Genomic DNA, 12458 nt, shown 5'->3' with positions numbered 1-12458 from the left:
CAACTGCAAAACCTCAAGGACTTATTATAGCTATAAAGTGGCAAAGCAACTGGTAAGAAACATTCACCAGTTAAACATTTTAAAGGATAATGACGGATACAGGGAAGATAAGACACAAAGTATTTATAACCCACCTTCATGCAAGAATGAAAATTAATATGGGATTAAAGAAAAAATCACGGTGCAGCATGTTCTCCGCTCTCTGATGAGTCAGACAGTTTGGAAATGAAGAAACTTTATTGGGGAAACATACACACAGAAGGAAGATACTTGGTAGTTTCTAGGAACCAAGACTACAGTAGAAGAGTAGAAGCAAGAACTCAAGTCTGCCACTGACACGGTCTTCTAAGTAGGACAATTCAACAAATATGGTTTATTTCTTGTCACAGGTCAAGAAGTACACACCCAAGTCTATATTTATGAGAGCCACTAGATACAGCAGTTCAGAAGACAAAGCTACATTAACTGCACAAACAGGAACCCATTCCTAAACGAAGCCTGAAACTTGTCACCTGATCTCTTTCGCCATATATTAATAAATGAAAATTTAGTATTTATCTCACAGAAACATTACTTAAGCTTCTAAAGAAATGTTTTTAAGTTTTGTGAACTATGAATTAAATATCTGAAGCACATATGTAGCATTATGATCTAGTGCAATGGTCTCTGCATTTATTTACATAAAATTAATGGTTTTTTAACTGAGCATGAAGGGTTTGTACATTTATGTTGTTGAATACCTCAGAACTGAATGGATACTAGTCTTATCTCTGAATACATCCAGCAGCTCTCTTAAAACCAGCCTTAATAAGTTTTGCACTCCTTCCCACAAGTGTTCAGCTGGCAAAAACTTTCACTACTCATCAGGTAGTAAAGTTCCATAATGTAACACATAACCCAAACTTTACAGATCTACCCAAAAACAAGGCACAACTTGTGTAATAGGGAAAAACTATAACAGAAGAGATGTATAAATATAATGCATCAATAAGGCTGGCTGTGAAATTTGCTGGAAGTTCATTTCATCTGCCTCTTTTAAGAAAACAGACATAGCTTTTTAATGTTAATCTTCTGCCCTATAGAAAGCACCCACTGGAAAACACAGAAGGAATGCTACTGAGCTACTTTGAAGCCCTGAATTGTATCAGGGTTTACAGTCAAGATAAGTTTAACGGCCTCCTCAAGATGATCATGACACCAGTAGAGAAAGTGCACACACAATACAGAAAAAAATACAAATAAAAAATATATATTAAAAAAATCAAGGCTACTTTTTGAATATATTAATTAACTGTGGCTGTAACAGTTATTCTGATTTCCTCTAACACTTCTATCATTAGTGATTGGTGGGCAAATTCATGCTAGAATTATAAATAATGATCAAACAGCAAAAAATTCCCCTGATGCTGAAGAGCAGGCAAGAATATAGTCCTTGTTAAGTAGTACAAATGTAATGTAATGACACTAAGTTCAATGCTCACTCCTAAATCATCTGCCAAAAAACACGCTCCTAAGCTCCCTACAAAGTGCTGTTTGCAGAGTTATCTACCAGAAACTTTAAACTGCAGCTCTCTTATAAGATCTGGATCTTTTTTTCTGGGTGGCAGATTGTCTTACAGGCAGGAAAAAATGAGGAAAAACAATGGAAGTCAACTAAGTCACAGCTCTGCTCACTTTGTGGTAAAAATTAATGCAGTGGATTCTATCCTGTTACGGTTAAAGCAATGCACTCCACACGAACAGCATATATTCCCATGTCACCATCCGACCTCTGAAACTTGTATGAAAACTAGAAAAGATGGGAGACTTCTGTATTATGAAATTCAACAAGTTTATTGAAATTTCTTCAGATACAGCAATATAAGGTACCTTCCACAAGTTGATCCCAGCTAGACTGCCAAATTGTTGAAGGCCCACACAGAAATACTTAAAAATGTTATGCCTGGGGAGAAAGGATTTCCCACTGAAAAAAAGGAGAGAACTTTTTCTTTCCTTAAACAAGATCCCAAGCAGGGAGATGTGCTCACTGCGGACCACAGTGCAGTATGGGCATTCTAGTGGATGCAAGCTTGCTCTCACAGTTGATAAAGTAGAAAAGCAACAACTGAAGCTGCACTAGGCTTCCCAGAGAGATTAGAAACCTCTAATTTACCTGTTGCAGGACTATCTAATCTATCTGAACAATAATCTCTTATTTGCTAAGAGATTATATTCTTAAATCACATAAAAGTGGAATAAGATGATTCCACCAGCACACATTGTGTAATTAACTAAATAAGGTTCTTAACACTTTCATCTTGGGTAATATGCATGGCTGCAGATAAAGTATTATGTAAATTAACTCGGGGAATCAAATAACTTGACTATTCTTAAAACTAATGTCTGTTTTTAATCGCTGATTTTAGAATATGTCCCATTAAAACCTTCTGTTCTTGAAAGCATAGCTTTACTCTATCCAGATGATAGGACCTGAGAGATTTGCATGCATTCCTTACCAGCTTGATAAATCCATTATAAAATTCTCCGTGCACTAAACTGATGTGAGTTGGTTAAACAATTACACATACAGGGGTACAAGAAGAAATTTTTATGCTGCTGCCCAACTGTAGTCACTAAAATAAATGTTTTTAGAAGCATATGAGTTCTAAAGTGATGGCCAGAAGAGATCATTATGACTGACTCTTCTTCCTGTGCAGCACAGGCTTTGCTCTGACTGCTAAAGAATATAACTTGTTTAAGTAAAGCATGTTTAAAACCTCAAGGGTTTGTTGTTTTTTTTTTTTTTTCAGTGATACAGCATAAAATAAAACTGAGTAAAATAAAATTTTGACAGTCTACTCTTTAGTGACTTCTAGACATGTCAGTACTTTCCAACAATGAACTAACAACCATTAAGTGATGTTATTGCTGATGTCATCTGGCAAAAAGGTTTAAAACACAGTTTTTACCTTCAACTCTCAATTGCCCAGCTAGCAATTTGGAGGGAAGTTACCTGTCACGATACCATATTTTTTGTCCCATATTGGTTTGGTCCCTCTCTTTGAGGGAAACACAGAAGGGTAAATGTAAAAGGTTATATCAGAAATGGCTATAACTCAGCAGACCTAGTTCCAACACACAGGCAGGTCGCGACTGAAGTTTTGCATGATACAAATTTCAGCAAACAGAAGTCCTAATTAGAGACATTCTGATGTATCCTGTACTAACACTGCTGCTGTATAAAGTCAGGAACTTTATGCTTAATTGGACAGAACAGTGACATTTTTTCTGGTGTTCATAAAAATGAATTCAGTCTAATCATTCGGCATCTTTAAATAAAAACACAGCTTAAAATGCATTTTTCTTTTGATCAAATTATTATTTTCATTAGCTGGTTATACTGTAAGCATGCTTAAAGAATGAATTTTCTTCTCTATTAATAAGTAGCATACCTTTTCTCCTGTGTCACCCTTCGGTCCACTTTCTCCAGCATCACCCTGCAATTAAAATACATATTATATTTTAATGATTTTATGTAAGCACACAGAATGCCGAGAAGAGTCAGCATAGCAACATGATTAGCAAGCTAATTTTGATAATCAGGGAGTCGATCCCACTATGACATGGTCATGAATCATGGTCTATATAGCTGCTATGTCTTATACAGTCTTCACTACAACTGTAATCCCTTTCACAGGTCCTCAGAAAAACCCACAAACTATCAAATTACTACCTGTCAGTATAGTCTACAGACTCCCCCAGTTCAATGTGGTTTAGCAATGAAGGAATGTTTTCATGATGATTCAGCATTTTAAATTACCAGTACACATGGTTTTTTCCAACAAAGAGACATTCACCTAAATGCATCTAATCAAATTCAGGCAACAGTTACACAATTCCAATACTTTTTATTAGAATTCTCAAGTAATTTATGGAATATACTCTCAGAGACAGAAGTCCTTCATGAATGATTTACAAACTAAAAAACTTCATTGAATGCCACTCCTCTAAAGAGCCTCCAAAACTACTGTTATCTCTACATAAAGTCTATGTATGCATTGTTTATTGTTAAATAAGCAATGTTCAGATAACACTTCTTCATGGCTGGGTAGATACTGTCTACAACTTTGTAAAGAAACATTTATCTATAAAAAGACCCAATTTCTGTTTATATTCATATAGCCATAAAATAAATCCATACTACACCAAAAAGTCTTCATTATATATGAGACAACAGGCCAAAAATTGCTGTGGGACTTAAGGTTCATGTAAAGTGTAAGAAAAGTTTAAAATGCAAAAAATATTGGCAAATGTTGAGTATAAGAAGGGCAAAAAACATTCTAGTAGGTCTTGATAAAATAACCAGTAGTAATATTCAAACACCAACATTTATTCAGTATCTGTCATATTGCTCTGAAAACTTTAATGTAAAATTCCCTTCAGTGGACTTACAACAGAGACCATTTTGTATGTATTTTCAGTCACTGACACAATGGGAACTAGCTAACAATCTAGCAGCACTTTAATTAAGGGTTTGATGAAACACTGAGACATGAAATAGTAGCTGTTAGGAATGTCATCCCAAGTTGATGGCACATGAGAAAGCATATTGAGGGCATTTACAGTTACTTTTTTTAGGAAAAAACAAAGGGTGAATATGGAAAAATGTCATGATTTTAATAACAGAAATTCAGTAGATGTTAAAATTTATAGTTATTCCTTTTGTGTCTCAAAACAAAGGATTACTGAAATTCCTCAGCAATATAATTTTAACCAAAGAAATTATTTCATGAAACAAGATTTCCAGTTACATACTTTTACATGTGGGGTATACACTTTCAGGATTCCCCTGGATTATTTTTGGGATGTACTTTTCAAAACGTAGTGCCTTTTACAAGTGCCTTTTACAAAGTATGCTTCCAGCTGCTCTTACACAGATTTACAGAGATCTGGAAGTGACATTCAACTGCAGCTGCAAAGACATGGGTAAACATTTCTCAAGAACAAATTGCACCTGAATACAAGCAACTTACTTTTTAAAAACATGTCTCAGTGTAACTGCAGAAGATGAGGCTGTGTACAGATTCCTACTCAAAAGAAGGCTTATGTCAGTTCTCAAACCGCCCTTTTACAGATGCAGAAGCTTGAATCTCACTCAGTGTGTATTCTCAAAAGGGGGCTCCCTGGAAGAACAGAATTACACCCATATTTTGCAGTGTGGAGCTTGTTCTGCCCCCTCCTCTTGTCTTGGTGTGACTGTGGATGTCAGAGAAGTAACTCCTCGCTAACGCACTGCAAGTCAGAGCACCATTACTGTGCCACTTGTGCTGTTGGTACCTCTCCAGATAGTCTATAGCCTAAGATCACTGGGACAGATTCCCTTGCCCTTAAACTGATCCAAGCAAGAATGGACAACTCCACTTACAGTATGGGGAAAACTGGTTACCCATGTATCACTTAGAGCCTATGTAGTTACCTCTCTGTTACCTAACTATCTCACTCTGCACAGGTGACAGAGCACTGAAACCAAATTATGAGAAATGTGTGGATCTCTCATTTCTTCAGACAGGCTCATTTTTTCCTGAGACTAATCATAGTTAGGATTAGTTGCACAGTTGCTCAGCTGTGCAGCCTCTAACACATGACCACCGCTCTCTGTGACTAATCCCACTCGCAGTGATCGCAGATCAGTAACTTCCATTAGTAGGTATTATTTGACACTCGTAAAGGCTACACAATGCCGTTCAAGTTCTAGTTAGTAGCTGCATTAATTTCTTTTTAAACTCAGAATCAGGGCACTGGCAACTTTCAAAGCAGTTCTCCAAAACAGAACCACCACAAAGGTAGTGAAACATGTCTCACCTTTTCTCCTCTTTCTCCAGGGTCACCCTGATGAAAATAATTGGAACAAAGAAGTCATAAATTACTAACACAAGCAAGAATAAAAATTTTAGTATTACCATCATTAGTATAACAATTACTAACAATTATGTCACTACTGATGACATTGTCCCAGACGGTAAAATCCAACAAGAAAATCTTCAATAAAATAAGTAAATTTAACAGAACTCAACAGATATATATCTTCACCATAATTTTAAAAGCTTAATGATTTGAATGTAAATACTTTCCCCCCATTTTGTTCAAGATTAAACCCTGACAAAGAGGCACATGTCTTTGTGAAGTGGCCGGCCAGGATCTAGGTGACTCCTACATTTGGCTCTCCTTATTTTGGGAATGTACAAAAGGAAAATCCAAAGGCTGTATGTGAGGGGAAAGTCTTACGATTCTGTTAATGGCTTAGAAGGCTCATTGGGAGAGACAATATGCCTTAAGTGTCTTGAACTAATTCATAATTGATTCAGGGCGCAAAGAGCCTTCAGTGCTCCTTACATTCTCTGTAACAAAAAGATGACTTATAGCCATTATTTTTCAAAATTATAACTTGCTTGAGAAACTGGCTCAATGGCAAATGCACTTTTGCACACCAGCCTGACCTTGACAACTCATCTCTGCATTTCTGTCTCACAACTGCACTCTGGCTCATCTTTGCCCCTTGTGATGGCTGGCGGTCGCTAGGCAACTCAAAGACTACAGCTGTGAATACGAATTAAGCATCAACTGCCATAATTTGGCTTCTTCTGTATACAAAGTAAAAAAAGGTCATGCTCCCAAATGGTTTGTTTTCATTCCCGATGGACAAGCAGCCAGTCAGTAAATGTAAAGAGCCTGCCCTGCATGCCTGTCAGCAGCAGCGTGATACACAGAATCAGCTGAGGAGCACATGTTGACCAAAAACGCACGCTTGCAGCTGATGGGATTAGAATTTAGCATTACCCGTTCCACAAGGCTCACAGATCCCATAATTTCAGACATGTCAAGCTTTCTTTTAAATTATCGTAAGCTTTATGTTCTATTTCATTTGTTCAATATTAAAACAGCAGAACAAATTATTTAACAATTAAAAAAGTGCAAAGAGACATTCTGATCTAACAAATACAGGCCGAGACATGCTACTAATGAGGCTTGTTGCTAACTTCCACAATAGCAGAATCAGCCCTCAAGACAACCCTGACATTCGTCTAAGAATCGACCACAGTAGTTCTTGAAAAGAAGCCTGAAACACATTGTAAGGAGCATAAATAAAGCCTTTCTAAAAAGGTCCCCCAATTCCCAAACACTTGCAGGCATATTGCGTTCACTTGGCACTGGACGCATATGCGTCAGTGCCACTGACTGGAATTATACATGCACAGCAGAAGAATATGCTTCTTTATGGTGAAAAGTGTAAAGCCTCTTACAGCACTCATCACTGGAGAGAGCAGATCATTAAAAGCCAGTCAGAATATAAACCCAAGTTAGAAAGCATGACTGTCATCTATACATGCACTCATGTACTGTGTGCCTCTGTTTTTAATCCATTTCCAATACCAACCTTAAGCCCTGCTGCTCCCTTCTCCCCCACTATGCCAGGCAAACCAGGTTCACCCTAAATGCAAAGCAAACAAAAGATGTCATTAAGAAAGACATGAAGTATATTAACAGCATTTACCCTCCTGTCTCATATTGGGTAAGTAATGATAAACAAAATTTAAAAAGACTCTCTCAATATGTACTCTACAGTTGCGCACTAAAATGCTTTATTTCATCAGTTAGGGTGGATTAACTTTAATTAAATCCTGTATGGATAAGAAATAATACTACTGAAGGTGGTGGAAATACACAGATGTCAAACCAAACAGAACTGCAACTTCTGATTCTGAAAAGTTGGCCAATTAACCTTAAGAGCATTATCTTGCCAGCAAGACTGCAATGCTTTCCTCTTCTTTACAACCTAGGAATACTGCAAGAAAGGCTTATCTTAAATGATTTTGACATTTGTGCTCCTGGTTTCATATAGAAGGCAGATAATGAAGAAAAATGAGAAGGGCCCATTCCAGAAATTTAAGGGTTTGGAAGAACAGCCAACGTTTAATTTTATTTTTTTTTTTAATATACCTTGTCCATTTTTCACACTCATACTACTGGTTGAAAAGTAGACGTAAAAGATTTGAAAATTTTCAGAACCAGTGTTCCAAACTTTGGGTATGTTTTTTGTATACTGTGTATATACATTCTTTCACAGTTCAAGGAGTCATAAATAATCTTCATAAGTCAATCAACAAATAACAATTATTTGAGAACTTTTTCCCTCCCAAATCTAAAAATAAAGCCCCCAATTATATAAACAAACAAAAACCCCAAACCAAACCCTTAATGACATTTCCTAGTCTTTATTTCCCAGATTTACGGAAAAAACGCAGACACTATTTATTTTATGTAAAACGATAAAGCAATGGTTAGACTTCATTGTAAAACAACTAAGGGTGATGGCTAATTATGTAAACACTTCTGCAGATGTCTCAGTTTCAAAAGATATACCTATCTTCTTTGGTAACCCTCATGTACGCAACTGCCTCGCACTCCGAAAAAGCCTGCAACTAGGTTCTTCTAAAGCCCTTTGCTAAGTAAATGTGTAAAAATGTGTAAAAGTTAAATACAATAGCTAACATAGTAATCAAATTAGAAACAGTAATTCATATCAGAAACTCAGTGGACAATTTTCATACAGTATTCAAACATAGCAGACATGCTGAGCCAACTCTCTACTCAAAAGTTACAGAGTTAAGAGAAAGGCTTATTCCAAACACAAGTTTCTTCCAATCCTCCATACAAGCCTTCCATTAAGAAAGGACTTCTCTTTTTCTTACTTCCACAGTCTTATCTTAGTCACAGATGTAATAAAACTCCAGTTCTCCATGAAAGCAGGTTCCATTCTATTTCTAAATTAGGTAACAGGATCATCAATTACATTTTAATTTCAACAAGAGTTGGACTATTTCAAAATATAAACCAAAAGCATCGCGGTTCTAAGGCAACTTTAGTGAGTTATTTTCCAAGCCAGAGGAAAAGTGTTAAGTACCATTAAACTCACAGAGAGTTAAATAGCCATTTGATTCAGCCCTTTTTCAAGGCTTCTTTGTACTACAGTAGCTCTAGGGCTGATATAGTAGCACAGGCATTTGATATATTAGTGGTCGGGATTTGAAAATGTTGGGAATTAGGAGTAAGTGTCCTAAAGGACTGACCTAAAAGGCACTTGGAGAAAACTGCCAGTTGACAAAATGAAGCAGAAGGGACCAATGAATATGCACTTGTTTCTCCTCATCCCCACACCCCAAACAAGTTTGTTTCTGTCCTTTTCATTTTAAAACAGCTGCTGTCGGCTGACACTTTCAGGGGCTTAAATCTCTAATCAAAGGGTTGAATTCCCAAGCTTGCACTTTCCTTCCAGGTTTACATATCAGTGCTATGAATGCAGAGAGCTGCTACTGTGATGAAAAGACGACTGCAAAAATGGGACAAAAGAATTATCTTATTTTCTCTGGAAAAAAGTGAAAACCTCAGACTGTCCCCTAGTCATAGTAAATCCCTATTCATACCAACAGTCTCATTTCTGACCTTTATGTGACTTTCTTATGGCCAATACTACATTTCTGGCACTGAAAGTACTAGTCAGAGGCATTAGCACAGCAGAAATTAGCTCTGGGAATGGCAAACCTAGGACAGCACAGAAATGACCTTGTGGCTTTATGCTTTTGAAATTATTATCCTTCTGTTTCTAATGGCCAGAAGAACAGGGGCTAAAATAATTTTCTGTCAAACCTACAATATTCCCTTCCCTATTTTAGAACCCTACTTGCTTGTGCATACAAGGAATCAGGGAGTAATAAGACGAAATAAAAATGTGATGCACATAAGCCACGCTATATCCTACCCCTGGCGAACATTCCCAGTGCCCAGTGAAACAAGCTTTGTGCCAGGGAGCCTCACTTTTTCATATTGTATGTCTTGTAGGCATGGCACTCTGGGTTTATGTGTAGATTTTGCAACAACTTCATTAAAGGCTAACATAAAGAAACCCAAACAAACAAAAAACCCACACACACCCACCCCAACCCTTGACAGACCTCCCCATCGGTTAGGAAATTCCAAAAGAAGTTATGAAGCAAAACAGCCGCTAACATTTTGAAGGCAAGTAGATTGATAGCTCTTCTCTTGCTATACACTAAAATACTGTGTTAGTTTAGGAATATTGGTCTCTAAACCCGATTTTGATTCTTGGTATGAAAATAATTTAAAATACCTCTTTTAGGAAATATAGTTAATTACTTTCCTTCCATTTAGTTATTTTATTTATTTATTTATTAATCAAAGCATTTATTAAAACTGGAGTGCAAAATGCTGTATGAGTACAATTCAGCCCCACAGGGTAGTTTTTGGAGAGGAACAAAAATTATAGCTTGCCCCTTAAAAGGCTGAAGACAGTTACACTCCTGTTCAAAGGAATGATGCATGCAAGGGAAAACTAGACGCTCAATAATAGTCATCTGATGCAATAATTTCAATCAGACTGCTTTTCTACTTGATAAAATGAAAGAAGCTATAAAACTAGATCCCTAATCTCACACATTTTTTATGTTCACCAGGCCATGGCTAATGTCTTTCCTAAGTCATATTGCAGTCTCTAATAGCACTGACGGAAAAGGTGTTAGGCTGCAGAAACAATTGCCTTCTGCACATCATCTAGCTTTCAAATTGAGGCAGCATTTTTTTGTTTGTTTTCTTTAGCAGAAACACAGAATGGATGAGGTTGGAAGGCACTTCTGGAGATCACCTGGTCCAACTCTCCCTGCTCAAGCAGGGTCACCTAGAGTTGCATGTCCAGGACCATGTCCAGATGGCTTTTAAATACCTCCAAGGATGGAGACTCTACAGCATCCCTAGGCAATCTGTGTCAGTGCTCAGTCTGCCCCACAGTAAAAAAAGTGTTTCCTGCTGTTCAGAGGGAACCTCCTGTGTTTCAGTTTGTGCCTACTGCCTCTGCCCTGTTACTGGGCACCACTGAAAATAGCTTGGGCCCATCCTCCTGTCACCTTCATTTCAGGTGTTTAACCACACTGATGAGATTCCCCCTGAGATTTCTCTTCTCTAGGCTGAACAGCCTCAGCTCTCTCAGTGTTTCCTCATAAGGAGATGCTCCAGTCCCTTACTCATCTTTGAGGCCCTTTGCTTGACTCTAGTATGTCCATGTCTCTCTCGTACTGAGGAGCCCACAGCTGGACACAATACTCCAAGAGTGGCCTCAGCACTGTTTTTTCCCATTTAAAGAGTAACTTTGTCTATAGTACATCTGCTTCTAGATCACAGATTGCCTTTCTGCAGTCATGAACTCCTGAGAAATCATCATTCAGAGACAGAGGAACTGGAATCACTAAGACATAACATGTTCTAAAACCTTCTAGTGCTTATGTAAACCACAGCCCATGATCCCAATTAAAATTACAGTGAGGGCTACACTGCATCCTCACAGAAGAAAAAGATGAAAGACCCAGAGAAACTGTTTGAAGCTACCCTCTGAGTATCCCCTTGGAACTCTTCTCTGAAGAGTTCCCTGTGTGGACGATGTTGTGGGGAGCTGTGAAATGTCTCAGTACTTAGTTTAAAGGAATTGTCACTAGCCCTTTCTGCAATTCTGCATTCTTATTCTCAGGTAGACCACACCACAGAAGCTGTGCGGTGCAATGAATATCATATGGGACAACCGTGATATACCTTAACAAAAATAAATTCTCCATACAGGCACTGAGATGGGCCATGATTTCCACATACTTCCTCAGCAACATGGGGCTTAACTGACACCATGGCTGACAGAGAAATAATCTAGTGGGATCCAGCATCTGAATATACTTTCTATCAAGGTTTTGCTGTACTTGTAAAAGAAGTAACAAAACTACCAGATGCACAAATGTCATGCCACAAACTGGTAAACCTGCAAATATTGCATCAGAAATACTCTTTAGATAGCCTTTGACTTCTGTTTCACATAAATTAGTTTTTTCTTGTCTTTGAGTAACTGGACCAACCCCAATGGAAGGATTCTGTCGTCATGACATGACCTACTACACAAATAGACTATAAAATATTAGAAAATGTTAGAAAAGCTTCATTTTCCCAAATTTCATGTAAAAACTATGTAGTACTAGAAGGCAATTCCCTAGCCCCTTGTCTACTGCAGAAAAGGACACTTCCCCTAGAAGATTTGTAAGCATTTAAGTCCCCAGTTATTCACCACCAGCATCCAAATTTATTCAGATCCAGTTTGCTGAATTCACAAATGGTCTCAGAATGGTGGAATTAAGATTTTCCAGTAAATATGCTATTGTCCTTTCACTTACCCAAAATCAAGCAGCTTAACTCAGCAGGAGCGTAAATGTTCCAGTAATTTATCTGATGACCACTTACACAGAAGACACACGCACAGTGGCGTTTTTTTGCTATTGTTTCTATGCTATAGAGAAACTGTAGGATCCCTACCACTGGAGTAATGACAGTGCATTTTCAAACAGACACGTTGCAATACTGTGTTTGCTGTCAGT

The 12458-nt window shown here is 37.6% G+C and overlaps 1 protein-coding gene across 2 annotated transcripts in view; it reads right to left on the bottom strand.

The window, feature by feature from the left end:
• Positions 1-12458, bottom strand: part of COL25A1 (collagen type XXV alpha 1 chain) — a 152697-nt gene that overhangs the window by 59822 nt on the left and 80417 nt on the right. For both annotated transcript variants that reach the window (XM_026848061.1, XM_026848062.1), the window contains exons 11-13: positions 7415-7468; positions 5842-5868; positions 3432-3476 (exon numbers count right to left, since the gene is read on the bottom strand). In XM_026848061.1, the coding sequence (XP_026703862.1) occupies positions 3432-3476; positions 5842-5868; positions 7415-7468 (126 nt within the window). The remainder of the gene's footprint in view (positions 1-3431; positions 3477-5841; positions 5869-7414; positions 7469-12458) is intronic.

The sequence above is a fragment of the Athene cunicularia genome (genome assembly GCF_003259725.1).
Source record: "Athene cunicularia isolate RWA chromosome 4 unlocalized genomic scaffold, athCun1 chr4_part2, whole genome shotgun sequence".
Classification (NCBI taxonomy): domain Eukaryota; kingdom Metazoa; phylum Chordata; class Aves; order Strigiformes; family Strigidae; genus Athene; species Athene cunicularia.
Note: the sequence above shows the minus strand (reverse complement) of the source record. Positions and strands in the feature narration are given on the sequence as shown.